The sequence below is a fragment of the Prionailurus bengalensis genome, chromosome B4, assembly GCF_016509475.1.
Source record: "Prionailurus bengalensis isolate Pbe53 chromosome B4, Fcat_Pben_1.1_paternal_pri, whole genome shotgun sequence".
NCBI lineage: Eukaryota > Metazoa > Chordata > Mammalia > Carnivora > Felidae > Prionailurus > Prionailurus bengalensis.
This window is the reverse complement of record NC_057358.1, coordinates 98970642-98987219: the sequence shown is the minus strand read 5'-3', so window position 1 is coordinate 98987219 and position 16578 is coordinate 98970642. Positions and strand designations below refer to the sequence as shown.

At 35.4% G+C, this 16578-nt stretch overlaps 1 protein-coding gene across 4 annotated transcripts in view; it reads left to right on the top strand.

Annotated features, from left to right (window-relative positions):
• Positions 1-6222, top strand: part of CAPS2 (calcyphosine 2) — a 54164-nt gene extending 47942 nt beyond the window's left edge. For all 4 annotated transcript variants that reach the window (XM_043561472.1, XM_043561473.1, XM_043561471.1 and 1 more), the window contains one exon: positions 4127-6222. In XM_043561472.1, the coding sequence (XP_043417407.1) occupies positions 4127-4302 (176 nt within the window). In that variant the 3' untranslated portion in view covers positions 4303-6222. The remainder of the gene's footprint in view (positions 1-4126) is intronic.
• Positions 6223-16578: the final 10356 nt, after the last annotated feature.

Here is a 16578-nt window from a genome sequence, read left to right as displayed (position 1 = left end):
ACCCACACGCTTCCAGCCATTCGCTGTCAGTACAGTATTCAGTCAGTTGCATGAGATATTCAACTACATTATAAAATAGGCATCAGGTGATTTTACCCAGCTGTAGGCTAATGTAAGTGTTCTGAGCACGTGTAAGGTAGGCTAGACCAAGCTATGGTGTTCAGTAGATTAGGTGAATTAAATGCATTTTCAGCTTAGGACCATTTCAATTTACAACTGATTGGTTTATCAGACATAACTTTATCATAAGTCAAGGAACATCTGTAATTTTAGAGATGTATTGCCTACTATATTTCTTCAGACTTTAATTTTTACACAATTGATGTATAAATGAATTCTTATTATAATGAAGGCATTTGGCCATAGTAACTCTCCTCTTTTCATTATACTTTCCTCTATAGAGGTAACAGTTATTGTCATTTAATATATATACATTTCAATCCTTACTCCATGAATTTTGTATGAATATGTATATGTACTATAAAGATCTAATACTTCTTGAAGATTTTTCTTTCTTTTTTTTTTTTTAACATGAAAGGTACACTAAACACATTGCTATGTAATTTACTTTTTACGCTCAAAAATACCTTTTGGAGCTCTTTCCATATTAATCCCATTGATCCACCTTATTTTTATTTGTTGTATATTACTCTTTGTAAAAATCAATATACTAGAATTTACCTACCTATCTAGTCTCCTATTGGTAGACTTTTAATTTCTAAACAATGAAGAAAGTGAATAGGCATATTTGTGACTCCATAGGCTCATTTTCTGCTGTTTCCAGGGTGGAGGGGGTAATTTTATGACTTAGGATATCTGCATTTCAAATATTAATGGATACTTTCAAATTGCATTGTAATATGGCTATACCATTGCATTGTAAGATGGCTATATTGCCATTAGATGGAGAATTCAGTTACACTGCTACCATGCTAACACCACAAATTTCTGCCTATCTGATAGACTAAAAATAATTTTATTTTCCTTTCCCTGGCTACTTGGAAGGCTAAACACATTTTTGTATATTTTTTGACCACTTATAATTTATATTTTATGAATAGTTTCTTTCTAATTTATAATTTTGATCATCTACTATTAAGTACTATAGAATACTATTATTCTAGAATTTTCCTTTTTCTAATATTAAAAGAATTTCTAATAATCTGTTTCAGGTCAAAATAGTTTAATGTGCTTATCAGTGACTTTAAATGAACTGCAGTTGCCATAAGAAAATTTCTAGGATTATTTAATTGGATTTAGCGTATCTTTTCCTTTAAACCTTTGTCATTCTCTGCTTTTCTCCTTTAATTAGTCTTACTAGATATAAGAACAAGATAGTTTACTTATTTCAGAATTAGGTGATTTCAACACCCTATATTGTGTTTCTCTTTATTTTCTCCCCTCTAATAATCTTAATTAAGTAGCTTTAGTTTTGTTAGATGTCATGGAATTGTTGGTGAGGGTTTTGTTTTTGTTTTTGGGTAAGCCTTTGTTAATTTAAGAAATTCCATACCTTGTCTTTGCATTCTCATTAAGGAAGATCTAGCAAGGCATAAAAAGCCTTAAAAAGAGGAAAACTCATTACTGTTTTTTAAAAAAGAGAAACAGGGGCGCCTGGGTGGCACAGTCGGTTAAGCGTCCGACTTCAGCCAGGTCACGATCTCGCGGTCCGTGAGTTCGAGCCCCGCGTCGGGCTCTGGGCTGATGGCTCGGAGCCTGGAGCCTGTTTCCGATTCTGTGTCTCCCTCTCTCTCTGCCCCTCCCCCGTTCATGCTCTGTCTCTCTCTGTCCCAAAAATAAATAAACGTTGAAAAAAAAAAAAGAAACAAAAAACCTTTATTGTTGTCTGTCATTACAAATTATAATATATTTACATACCCATCTCTGGAATATAGATTGTTTACAATTTATAATTCATTTAAATTAAGGCTTTTGTAGCACAATCTAACTGTAGAAAATACTTTTTTTACTTTGCATAAATAATTTATTAGAAAAAGCTATTTTCAGCTTTAATAGAAATAAGATATTCCAAATATATTTCTTGTGAAGATAATAGAACTTAACATTGTTCATTAAAATACTTGATGGTCTCTAAGAGGAGAGAAAGAAGTTAGTTACAAGTGATAAAAGTTATGTATTTCCTAGGTGGGAGTACAGAGGAAGTATAAAATTCTTGAGTATTTGAAACACAAATTTAAATAAAAAATGTTGAGATGCATAGCTGGCTCCATTGGCTAACCATCTGGTTCTTGATTTTGGCTCAGGTCGTGATCTCATGGTCTTGTGTTTGAGCTCTGCTTTGGGCTCTGTGCTGACAGCACAGAGCCTGCTTGGGATTCTTACTCTCCCCCTCTCTCTCTGCCCCTCCCCTGCTCACACTCTCTCTCTCAAAATAAATAAAAACTTATAAAATTTAAAAAATAATGTTTTTATTTAAAAAAGTGTTAAAACTCATTTATCCTAAAGTACGGACGGTAAACAAAGGAAGAAATCTCTACTGCCAACAGGTATATATGTTTTATATAGATCAGATCTTGATTAATTTTAATCCTTGACTAACATTCAATCACAAATTCACTTTATTGTTTTATATTACCATTTCTGCAGAACGTACTTATTCAGTCGTTGTTCATTCAGCCTGTGTTTAAAATAAAATAATCATTTGTTCTGTATTTCTCATGCATGTTTTTAGTTTTTATTTTTAAATATTTATTTATTTTTATTTCTTTATTTTTGACAGAGAGAGAGAGAGAGAGAGAGAGAGAGAGAGAGAGAATGAGGGAGGGGCAGAGAGAAAGGGAGACAGAATCCCAAACAGGCTGTGTGTTGTCAGCAGAGTCTGATGGGAGTCTAGGACTCACTAGCTGTGAGGACATGACCTGAGCCGAAACCGAGTCAGATGCTCTGCCGACAGAGCCACCCAGGCGTCCCTCGCATGCATGTTTTTAAAAGACAGCAAACATTTTATCCAAAGCATTCTTTCAGTTGGAAAGGCACTTTACGATGAATTATTACCGAGTCCATTAGAGACCTCTGGTGTTTGAAAAAGATCCAACTCTTGCCTAATTTTGCCCACCTCATTAGACAAGGTGGTATTCCCATTTAAGTGTGTTATTTTGAAATGCGACATGACTTCAGAATGATTTAGAGAGTCACATAGATTTCTCTGACCCTTTTTTGCCTTTATATATATGGGCGTCTATTTTCTTTGAGTATTACCTGACCGCCTTCTATAGCTTACTTCCATCTTATTATTACTTCCTCTTATTAAAAACTTAATGAATGTCTTTTTTCCTGTTCGGTGCTGGGATCCTGGGAGTAGATCTGTGTGAGGAGGGTAGTGGCTGAGATGGTTCCTTCCCTTTAACTGACCACAATAAAATCCGAGCTACTTATTTAAATAGCTTATTGTTTTCTTTATGAATTAAACAAAGCCAATGAATTAAAAGACTGAATCAGATATTTTATGTTCTCTCTTAAAATGACAAACTAAAAAATTATAATTTTTTTACATTATGTCATTCTTAATAGCATCTTCCTATAGAATGAAATTAATCATATTTAACATAACCTAGTGGAAATAACCTACTTAATTGCAGAGTTTAAAATAGGGTGATTTAATCCAGTGAAAGTTCTTCCAGCAAAGATTTTCATAGGCCTCTGAATCCTATGTTCGCAGTAATATTTTCTAGCTGCAATTATGAGTAACGGATTCATAAAATAACTAATGCCTGAATATAAGGATGTTTCTTATACGTTGCATTACTGCGTTAACAGCCTATAAATCTTGGAAATTGTTTTCTTCTTTCCTTATTTCTAATGGAAATAAAGCCGAGTCCTCTAAAATATTAAGAAATAGAAGAATGTCTACATTAGTGACTCTTATTTTGCCTATATGTATTACATTGTATCAGAGGCTTAAAAGAGGCCTCAAATGTGTACTAAACTCATCACCATTAAATTCTGATTCATGCAAGAAAATGTTTAAATAAATTGGAGGGAAGTTTGACATAAGATTTCAAATTGTGGAAGAGATTTCATAAGGTGATTAAGTATTTCTTTATCATCATCAGTCACTTTACTAGTCTTCTAAGGAGAATGTTTCACAGTCAGTACTATTTTACAGGCCATTCCACAGAGGAAGAAATCAAATTATCTTTTCTAGAAACACTAAAAGATGCCTGCAGCAAGTCTGATGAAGTGTCATATGGTGAATTTGAAGATTACTATGAAGGTCTAAGTATAGGGATAGTAAATGATGAAGATTTTGTTAATATCTTACGTACCCCATGGGGGATTTAGTTTTTCAAAATGAATGTGTCTTCAGCACGAAGCATTTTAAAGGAGAGAATGAAGTGATTGTAAAATACAGTCAAACACTGGAATATATTTTTCTAGGACTTTTTCTTTTCCTCGAAAAGATTGAGTCTGAAAAGAGAAATCAGAAAGATAGATGAAGTTATATGTATGTTCATGTGCATGTATGAGTGTCTCTAAGTTTGTAAAGTCCTGTCATTTTGATTTATTACTTATCTTGAATAGATTTTAAAGGTCATTTTTAAGTAGGCTTCATAGGAAAGTTATGTCTTCATGAAACTATATGGGAGCATGTATATAGTAACTGCGTTACACATCCATTTTTTTTTTGCTACCTGTTCCCCAAAATATGATTGCCAACACTCTCAATCTGATAGACTGGAATTGGGCCCAAAGCCTATAAGACTTCAAATAGTTCAGCTTGTTTCAAACATGAAAATGTTAAAGGAATTAACGGATATGCAAGGGAAATTTTCCCTGTGGGGTGATTGTAGATGTTTTCCATAAGATAAATTATTAGAATGATGGAGGCTTACCCCTAAAATGCTTATGTAAACACTGACTTGTCTTGTGAATTCTTCTAAATTATGTGCTGTTTTTTTGTTTTGTTTTGTTTTGTTTTGTTTTGTTTTTTTGGTCCAGTTGAGCACAGTGTAATTATTTGAGTGATCAGCTCTGTTCGTTCTTTTATTCTATTTTTAACTGCAATCCTTCTTACCTACACAGAATTACTAGTTAGCTAGAAACAGTGTAAAATGGGAGGGGGAATGTTTTCTGAGATTTTTAAGTAAAGATCTCAAAAAGTGCATTATCACATGTATGGACTAAGGGATAATTTTCTAATTCTTAACAAAATGTAAAAGGATGTTTGTTTCCTAAAATGAATGTATGTTATTCTAAACACCTCCTTTTGTTATACTAAAACAACTGAAACATTTTCTTCTCAATAGATATTATTTAATGATTAAATATGTTGTAATTATCCTTTCTAAATTTTCCTTCACTTCTCCTCACTTCGGCTTGGAAATACAGAGAGAAGAGAAAACTCAGTTGTTTCCAAGTTCATACTTTTAAATGTTATATATTATGATAACATAAATTAGAAAAGAATGGTGTTGAGTAAAATAAGTTGTAGAATATGACTTTTGGCATATAATTTTATTCATCTATGCCATTGGCAACATTATCAGTTGTGTGATGTGTGGGAACACAGTACATTCAAAGTAGTAGTTTTTCGAGTAGGTACTAAAACTCACCACTAAAATATCAGAAAGAACATTTTAGTGCTATTTTCACTAGCTAAATTCTTTATTCCTTGGAATTCACCCCGCCATTAGGTTATTGTAATTAAAACAATATGCTGGAAGACATTTTCGCAGAAATAAGTCTATAGTAAGTATAGTAACTCGATAGTAACACCATTTCTTAATCGCATTCTTATTCTTAGAAAAATGTATCCAACTATAGTCATTTTAAAACCTACAAATTGTTCTCATATTAAAATGACTAATTCTGTGGGTGCTCAATATGCATGTACTGTTTTTCATTGATAATTTTTTATTCATAACAAATCTACTCTTAACATTGTTGGGTCATCTTGTGAATATAATCACAAAATGTATTGTGTAGGCTGTCATATTGGGAAAAAAGGGAAGATTCTTCTGGGATTTAACATGTTAATGTCACATCTTACTCTTAAATAAACCATCACGCTCTTAATATAAGTACTGATATGTGTTTGTTTGCAAGAAGTTTGTCTATATAGGAGTTTAGGAATAGTTAATTTCTTATTACTTTCCACTGTTATTTCAATGTAGAGTTAAGGAATACGTATTCAATATGTTATCTGTATATTTTGTTAAATTATAATTCTTGGCCCAATAAATCATTCTGCATTTGCCTTACTGTCTGCATTGTTCTCTGATTTCAGTGTAATAAAATCTATTATTTAGTATTCAGTCTAATAGGAGAGCTTTTAATTACATGGTTATATTTTCAAACATGGACAATATAATAACTGGCTTTTAAAATTCTTAACAGTCTTCAAGAGTCTAAAATATTTCTTGATTAACTTTAAAATATTAAATATGAAATTATATGTTATGGTGATGTTACATACATTTTATATCAAGTGTATCCATCATTCTCTAGATCTTTAAAAGGTCTTTACTTGTTTGTGGTATAGAGCTGGTTTCTCAATAGCTACACTGTTTATTGAAGTCTATATATTCATTTTAGTGTCTCTACTCTTACTAATAAAGTTTTAGAGTTTTTGGGAAAACTCACTTTTTTTAGGAAAAAAAAAGGAGTACTGTATCTTAGTTAGGAAAGAATATACATTAGAATGCTGGAGTAACTAGAGTATAATACAGGTAAAAGTGTATGTTCCTGTTTTAAATGTTTTACTATATGAACATATGTTCTTAATGAACCAGTGACTCTGCACAGGTAAATTGACTTAGAACAATCCATAGTGTTGACACATCTATAAGACACATTTTATTAATTACTTTGAATTTCCAGTCAAAGTTGTGAGTTACTTCAGGAGAGAATTGTATACAATAGGCTGTGCTTACCGCCCAGTATTTAGCATGCGTATATATGTGAGATTATGGTTTATAGTACTTGCATAAATAAACTGTAGTTTATTTATGTGATAAACTGTAGTCGCCCCTAAGTTGGCCAGCAAGGACAAAAATCTACAGTGAAAATGCTTGAAAAAGTAGAAGGAACCGAACCTGTATAACAAGCCACGCAAGAGAAGAGCAAAGAGAATTCAGTGGGTTGACGGGGAAGTGTTGTATCTGATAATGAGGAAAAGCTCCTGTTGTAGCCTTCCATTTTTATTTTATGGTTCTACAAACTTCTAAGGAGAACATTTTTTTGGATGTCTTCACAGGGTAAAGAATAAGTGCCTCATCGTGGAGCCACTGTTCATTTGATCATGACCTCATTCTGTCAGTCATGTATAATATGGTTGACCCTTAAACGACAGAGGTTAGGGATGCTGATCCCCTGTGCAGTCGAAAATCCACCTATAACTTTTGACTCCCCCAAAACTTAACTACTACTAACTTACTGTTGACCAGAACCCTTTACCGATAACATAGTCAACTAATACATATTTTGTTTATTATATGTATTGTATACTGCATTATTACAGTAAAGTAAGCTAGAAAAAATAAAATGTTATTAAAATCATTTTCAGTACTGGGCCCCCTGGGTGGCTCAGTTGGTTGAGTGTCAGACTTTGGCTCAGGTCATGAGTTCTAACCCTGTGTCTGGCTAGCTGCTGTCAGGGCAGAGCCTGCTTCGGATCCTCTGTCCCCCTCTCTCTGCCCCTTCCCTGCTTGTGCTCGCTCTCTCTCTCTCTCTCAAAAATAAGTAAACATTAAAAATATATAAACCATAAGAGACTCTTAAAAACAGAGTAAACAGGGTTGATGGGGGGTGGGAGGGAGGGGAAGGTGGGTGATGGGTCTTGAGGAGGGCACCTGTTGGGATGAGCACTGGGTGTTGTATGGAAACCAATTTGACAATAAATTTCACATTAAAAAAATATATATATATAATAAAATTGTTTTCAGTACTGTAACCCAAAAAAAATCTGCGTGTAAGTGGACCTGCACAGAACAAGCCCATATTGTTCAAGGATCATCTATACTTACTGTGTAGCACTATTCTGTTCAATTGCCCAAGGCTCTCAGTGTAGATTTTTCTCACGCTTTGTGTATCTACTTGGTCTCAAGTCCTTGGGTTTCTTACTTTTGAATCCATCCCTTTCACTATTCTCAGTGCCTATTCCTTTGCTCAAGCTCTTACCACTTTACATGTGTATTACCTCCACATCAATTCTGCTTCCTCTCCGTTCCTACTTTAACCCATCTACACATTGCTTCTAGAATTATCTTTCTCAAATGTACTTTATTTCCATGATTAAAGTTTTTCCATGGTATCCCACACCTTTAAGAGAAGTTCAAACTCCTCACGTTATGACAGACAACCTAAATAATCTAGTCTCCCCAAGCTGATCTCCCTCTCCACAGTTCATTCTCTTTGTTCCCCCAGCCATTCTAAGCTACTTAAAGTTTTTAAACAGGATTATGAGGTTTTAATTTTTTTTTAATGTTTATTTTGAGAGGAAGAGAGAGAGAACACAACTGGGGAAGGGCAGAGAGAGGGAGAGAGAAGGAATCCAAGCAGGCTCCATACTGTCAGTAGAGCCCGACATGGGCTCGAACCCACAAACCATGAGATCATGACCTGAGCTGAAACCAAGAGTCGGATGTTTCACTGAGCCACCCAGGCGCCCCTGGATTATGAGGTTTTAAACCTCTGTGCCTTCAGTACTGCTCTGATACTTTTGTCTAACATTGTTTCCTCCATTAGCGCATCTAAATCAACTGCTACTGTTTTCTAATACTACCTCAAGAACCATCACTTCTGGAAAACTAAAGCCAAGAAACTCTGGAGTCTGATATACTTGCCGTTCTTTGGATCCTATTGGCATTGGATAAATGAAGCATCTATCACTTCATACTATAGTTATTACTTGGCTTATATTGTATTGTATTGTATTGTAAGCTTCTTGAGTATAAGAACCATATCTTATTTCACTTTATGACCCTGGTATCTAATGGAAAGTCTCTTGAGGTGTGGTAGATATTAAATCAAAATTTGCTAAGTGAATACATGTGTGATTTAAAGCAACAATTGTTTGGTTCTTACATTTGAACACTTTTGCCTTAAAACACTGTAGCATAGGGACGCCTGGGAGGCTCAGTCTGTTGAGCATCCGACTTCAGCTCAGGTCATGATCTCGCGGTTCGTGGGTTCGAGCCCTCCATCTGTGCTGACAGCTCAGAGCCTGGAGCCTGCTTCAGGTTTTGTGTCTCCCTGTCTGTGTCCCTCGCTCTGTCTCTCTCTCAAAAAGCAAATAAACATTAAAAAAGTTAAAAAATTAAATGCCCCTAGTTCATGCTTGATACAACACAGGTATAAACTAAACACAGTGGGGCATGGAAGAACTGTGTCCTATCAGGGGAGTAATAATAATAATTCATCTCTCTGGAGTCATGATTTATTAAGGTATTATTGAGATGGCATTTCAGGTGTTCTATAAAAAACTGAAATGGTTAAGATTTTGGAGATTTGATTGAATAAATTATAGAAATGTATTACTGGATACACATTTTAAGATTTCTTCAACCTGTGTAAGCTAATTTGTATAGTTTTTGGATTTCTAAGCAATGCAAAGTTATTTGTAAGGGTTTGAATAAAAAATGATTTATCTGGTGATGAATTTTATGCAAGGAGAAAACAACCATGGTCTCTGTTGTGTTTAAGTATTCCTTTTATCAAGTTAGAATGGGATTTCTGAGTATGGCTGAAGTTTAGATACAAATGAAAAGATTCTCACCTTTGCAACTGTATGCTGAGTTTCCTGGGATTTTCAGATGATTAGAAAGCCAATATGGAACAGGTGACTGCCATTCAAGGAAATCATTATGTGTCACTTATGAAAGTTGTACACTTATCCAGTAGTTGAAGAGATTCATATAGAAAAACTTAAAAAAAATATATGATGTCAAGGAAAAGTAATTTTGATGATGTATTTGGATATGACCATTACATCAAGAAAAAAACATGTACTTTAACATTTTAATATAAATGATGTGGAAAGGACACAACCTTTGAAGTCACTGAATATTGATTTCAAAGTTGAGCTCTGATACAAATTAGGTATGACTTTGGGAAGCTACTTAATGTCACTGAGTCTTTACTGAAGGATTCACTATAGGTATAAATATGGATATACTTAAGAGATGTAGATGTGGATAGATCTCTAGGTATAGTGCTTAATACAATCTAGCAGACACATGTAACTTAGTATACATTTATTTCTTTTGTAATTTTTTGCCTGAAATAAAAAATTAATGAAGAATTTTCTTTATTTTTCTGATTAATCCCAAATGGCAATCATATGAACCATTCTTTTTTTTATTTTTTAATAAAGCTTATTTATTTATTTTAAGAGAGAGAGAAAATAAGAGAGAGAGAATGAGCAGGGGAGGGGCAGAGAGAGAGGGAGAGAGAGAATCCCAAGCAGGCTCTGCACTGTCAGCTCAGAGCCTGGCACAGGGCTTGAACTCATGAACCACAAGATCATGACCTGCAGAAATCAAGAGTCAGACACCTAACTGACTGAGCCACCCAGATGCCCCAGAATTATTCTTTAAAAGAGAGATGAATTCTCTTCTTTCATCAGAGCCCATGAAGGAAAATCAAAATCTTGTATTAAAGCTATCAATTCTTTTCTTACGAAGTATGTAGTAAGGTGACAGTTTGAAAGAGTGATTAGTAACAAAATTTATTGTTACTGAAATTAATTGGAAGATGATACATGTGGAAGATGACTTTTATATCTATAGAGATGTTAGGCAACATTCCTAACCTCTTCGGCGTGTACCCTAGGCAGTCAATTGTCTTTTGCATCCAGTAAGAGATTGTGTTTTCTACAGATGGCCGGGACAGTATCTCATCCCATAAAGTGTTCTTATCTAGTGAGCTTAACCTCACACCCAGAGGTGGGGTGTGTGTCTTCTCTAGTTGGATATGTACTTGTTACTTGATTGTAACAATAGACTGTGGCTGAAGTGATGCTGTGTGACTTCTCAGACTAGGCAAGAAAAAGCCACAAAGTGTCTTCACTGCTTGTTGCAAGATTTGACCACCAAGTAAGAAGTCAGACTCTATGAGACTGCCAGATTGGAGCCATTGTATGAGGTGCTCTGGTCTCCCAGCTGATAGTATCAATTGTCTACCAGGTGCGTGAGTCATCTTGGGTTGATTGCAGCCCCAACCAACCTCTCACCATATTCACTTGACAGACCCCAAGTGAGAACCACCTGGATGAGCTTTTCTATATTCTGTTTATTTTTAATTTCAGGTTTATTGAAGTATAATTGACCCATAACTCTGTGAGCAAAATAAAATGTTTGCTTTAGGCTGCTAAGTTCTGGGGTTATTTTTTGTACAAAAATAGTAAGCACAACAAATCCTTAATTAGAATTTGAATAAAACAAAGATATTAAAAACATTTTGTTAACTAATCAGGGATTTAATTAATATGGCCCATGGTTTATAAAATTCTTTTGAGACATTAAAGAAGAAAATAGGCATGATACATCTATATGAATGAGTGATACATAGAATCCAAAGTTATACTTTATTAAAGATAAATGAAATTGAACTATAATATAAAGTCATAGCTTTGCAGAACATATTTTACCTCTGCAACAGTTACTCATTATATTATATTAGTTCTGGCAATTAGTGAGTTTATCACTGTCTTAGATTAAGTATCATATAATTCTCTTGATGAAAAAAGTTTGTCCATTTCCTCTGTTTCACCAATGACTCTAATAAATATGGCAAGATAATTTGTAGAGAGAATAATTTATGTTTGGTTCTTATTGCTATAAGATGCAGAAAAAATTCAGATCCTGAGTTGAGTTTTTAATCATTTCTGCTTCCAACTCTGGGACAGTAAAAACAAAAGCTTGCCTGTTTTCTTAGAATGAGGCTCAAGGGATCATTTATTCTCACCTATCTTTGAGTAGTGTGTGTGTGTGTGTGTGTGTGTGTTAAAAGGGAGTTTAAGTAGACTACAACTGTAATGGATATAGGCCCACCTGAAGTTGAGAGCTTCTAGTGAGACAGAGAAGCGAGGGGTATTGCTTAGACCCTGGTAGTCCAAAGTAGAATAAGGTCTGCTTTCTGTCCTCAAGAAGCTTTATAGGTCCCAGAAACTGCAGATGAAGAAGCCAGTGACTGCTAAGTGTGATAAGTGATTGGCAGCATGGACAGATATGGAAATTATATTCTAGATGAGTGTGTGTGTGTGTGTGTGTGTGTGTGTGTGCATGTGTGTGCATGCAGATATGTATTTGCACATATGCTAGAAAAATAAGGGAAGAGACAGGAAAGATGACACTTGCATAAGTTGTAATGGAGTTACTTCCCTAAGACAACGAAGGCTGGAAGGCAGATGTAGGGTAACATTTTGATGCACTTCTACTTACATTTCCTTTCATATTTCAGTGTCATTCAGAAGGTATCATTCTAGTTCTGAAATTTCTTATAAACAATTCAAAACACACTTTCAGGTTTCATCTGTAATGCCAGAAATTTTAGAACTCCTTTTACTCACCATAGCACCATTTATCCTCTGTACCACTTTGCCACTCACATTCGTTTATATCAACCATTACCTGCATTGAGAGGGCAATTGCCACTTTTAATTGTTCATCACTATATTCCCATAGTCTAGTATAGCCTCCGGCTTTGCATCTGATGCATAAATACACAATAAATATCTGTCAGCTGACATAAATCCATAAAATTCTATCTGCCTCAGCAATCCCAATATGTTTGGATCATTAGTATATCAGATGTTTTATGCTTTTTATGTTTTTCTTTCTCTCCTGTCACATTCTTTAGGACTGCTATATGAAAAACTGATGTTTTTTTAAAGTGCAATTTTGTTCCAGAAATTATTGGAGTTATTTACAATCCACGCCAACTTCTTTCCTTCGGGGTGTTTGTATTTTACCCCTTTAAGTGGCCGTTCTCTAATCTCCCCATTATTTACACATCACTAAAATAAGTAATTTGTAAGACATCTGAAGATGTTACTTCGAATTTTCCTGCAATCCTTTGTTAGTAGTGTTCTAAGTACCACACTCTATTGTTCTCTGAAGAAAGATGTATGAGTGGAAGGGATGTTGGAAATTGGCATCTCTTAGAATAGGAGTGTACCAGTCTCGGATCACACACTTCCTCTTTCAGACTCTGACGGTGTCACCCCACTGTCTGATAGTCTGAAACACTCTTGACTTTGGTTTCCTGATAGTAAGCTGTTTACTGCTTTTGGAGTTCAGAGAATTCTTTACTTACTTTTTCTTGAAATTTAAGCCTATTTTAGGACATATCACAGTATTCAGCTTGCTCATCTGATACTGGGCATATTTTCTGATTTTTCACTTATCTTTGTATTTTTTTTAATTTCAGAATTTTTATGTTGAATATTTATATTCAATTTTTATATTTTATATGTTGATTACCAATTTTGCTGTAGTATTCAGGTGTTGTTTTCATATATTTTAAAGTTAAATTTCAGTGGTGTAATATCCATGTCTATATTCTCTTATATTAAATTAATGCGATTCCCCATTTTTTTGGAATCTCTATCTTCTGTCTTACAAATGGCATATTTATACATCATTATATCCTAAACATCTTTTTTTTCTTAATGGAGTGAGATTAATGTCTCCCCATTTTCCTCTGTTACCTTGCAAGCTCCCCCCACCCCCAACCTCCAGGTAGGACCCAGCAATTATATTTCCTGAGACATCTGTTCCTCAGAACTCAGTAAGAAGAAGTTATCTTATAGAAAAACAGAAAAAAAGAATATGTGATATGCGTGTATGTGTGTTTGCACATACACACACCCCAGAAACAATTATTTTGTACAGTCCCTGTTTCACTATTATTTTCCAATTAGATGATTGAATTCTCATTTCTGCATTAAGAGTCTCACTGGTGTTCCTTATGGCTGGCTAATTCTGAAGCTACAGATAGACTCTAATCTTAATTGAAAGTATTCAGCCTAATTGCTTTTTACCCTTAAGCAAGTCTGTAGTTCTTCTCCTTTGTTTTTTCCTTCAACAAATACATATTGAGTACTTTCTATATGTCAGGTGCTGAGCCAAGCACTAGAGAATGCAAACATGAATGACAGACTCATTACGTTCATGTGACTCTTTGTCTAATGTGGGAAACAGTCATATTATAAAAAGGTAAGCTGGGCGCCTGGGTGGCTCAGTCAGTTAAGCGACCAACTTGGGTCATGATCTTGCAGTCTGGGGGTTCAAGACCCGCCTTGGGCTCTGTGTGGACAGCTCAGAGCCCGGAGAATGCTTCAGATTCTGTGTCTCCCTCTCTCTCTGCCCCTTCCTGGCTCACTCTCTGTTTCTCAAAACCGAACAAACAAACATTGAAAAAAAAAAGATAAGTCAAATTATAAAATATAAACAACTATGGAAGTCCCAGCAATGTGATGGTGGTGGCTAATCAGAGGAAAATGCTCATGGAGTTAGCTAGTGGATATCAGAGACAAAGATGGGAGAAGTGTGGAGGAGAGAGGCATTCTAGACTCACTGAGCATGAGCAAATGTTCAGAAGTAAGGGACAGCATAGTATGTGCTGTGCTCTGTGCATGTGTGTTTCTGCGCTCTTGTGAGTGCATGCACATGCATGCTCGTGTACTGCTTTGTCTCTGCTGGAATTTGACTAGTCCTATAAGGAATGGCAGAAACCCGGAGGTATTGGTAGGAGCAGGTTCTGGGAGCCTTGTATGCCATGAGAAGGGACTTGGATTTTATTCTGAAGGTGAGCGGTCCTTAATCTATTGACAGTGTTCCCCTTTGAGAATCTGTTGACAGCCCTGGAACCCCTCCAGAACAGTGCGGAGAGACTTGAACATGTTCCTAAGTTTAAGGGCTTCCATTCAAGATGGTTTATATCTTTTGCTCCAAATGCAAGCAAATGACAAAAAATTAAATGAGCTACTCAATGAAGTTATTTTTTGTATGGATTTAAAATAAAGGATAAAATGAAAACTCTAAACAACAATAACACCGTGTGGGAAAAGATTGTAAAAGTGTGATTGGTTAGGGGTAGAGGTAGAAATACTGTTAACGTTTGTTAAAAATTATAGTTAAGTATTCATGCCAAAATTTTAGCGGAAATCACCAGAAAGAATAAAAATGCAATCTTCAGCTTTGAAATCATCACAGAGGGGTACCTGGGTGGCTTAGTTGGTTGAGCGTCCTGATTTTGGCTCAGGACATGGTCTCCCTGTTCATGAGTTCAAGCCCTGCATCAGGCTCTGTGCTGATGGTGTGGAGCCTACTTGGGATTCTCTCTCTCCCTCTCGCTCTGCCCCTCCCATACACACACACACACACACACACACACCGTCTCTATTTCTCTCTCCCCTCTCTCTCTCTCCCTTACAATAATAAATAAACTTAAAGAAAATAAATCATCATAGAAAAAAAAGAAACATAAAAATATTTATCAAACAGAAGATAGGTAGGTAAGGAATCTATGAAAAACTGTGGCTAAACAGAAACCACAAAATAAGATATAGTAAAATCCTAATACAATATCAGTAACTGTAATAAATACAATTAGGCTAATTTCATCAGGCAGATTTTATCATATTGAATAAAAATTTTAGCCACATGCTACTTATAAGGATACCCAAATTAAATAATTAATTACCTAAATTAAAACCATATCAAAATGGATGAGGAAGTATATACCATTCAAAAAATGATCAAAAGAAAGATGAAAAAGCTAAATTAATACCAGACAAAATTGAATGTAAGGCAAAACACACTTGTGAGGATAAATCAAGGGTACTACTTAAGAATAATAAGAAAAAGAAGGTAAAAGGGAAGGAGATTTAAAAAACAGGAGGTACTGATGGAGTAGTAGGTAGTTTGGAAGAAGATGGGGTCAAGAATACACACGGATGAGCATTCAGATTTTTTTGAAAAAGGGTGGGGATGGTTGGGAATGGGTATATTCCAACTGTTGGCCTTTCCTGGCTGTGGTTGGAAAAATGGGGTTAGACATGGGAAGTGCATTCTCACTTATGTCCAGTGGTTAGTAGCCACCCACCTATTCCACAGACATTCATCTCACTCTAAAGCTTTCCCAAGCTACTCGGCAGGTCTTGAAAGTGGTATTTCATTCATATGCTCCCATTCTACCAGCTGCATTAAACTGTGCTTGTTTTCTGAGGTTCGGGGATAAGGTCCTAATGTTAGTACTGAATCAACTACCTACTGTCAGGAGCATGTGGTTCACATTTTTCTTTTCGGGTTTGCTGAAAGCAAATCTCGGAACTGCAGCTACATAATAAGCAAGAGGAGGCTGATTACCCGACAAAAGATCACTGCACTTATTTTGGCAAAACTACAAAACATCAGCCAAGATGGCTCCTGCCAGTGGGGGAAGCTTTCCTCTCCTGCATTCTACACCCACTTCTCACCAGATAAGGGTTCTATCAGTGGTCTAGACCCCTTCTACAAAAGGTAGCCACAGAAGAGAGTTAACACACATATTAGAGTGACAAATGAACGTTATGTCAGATTTAAGTCTGGGGAGAAAACAAAGCCTGTTATTTAA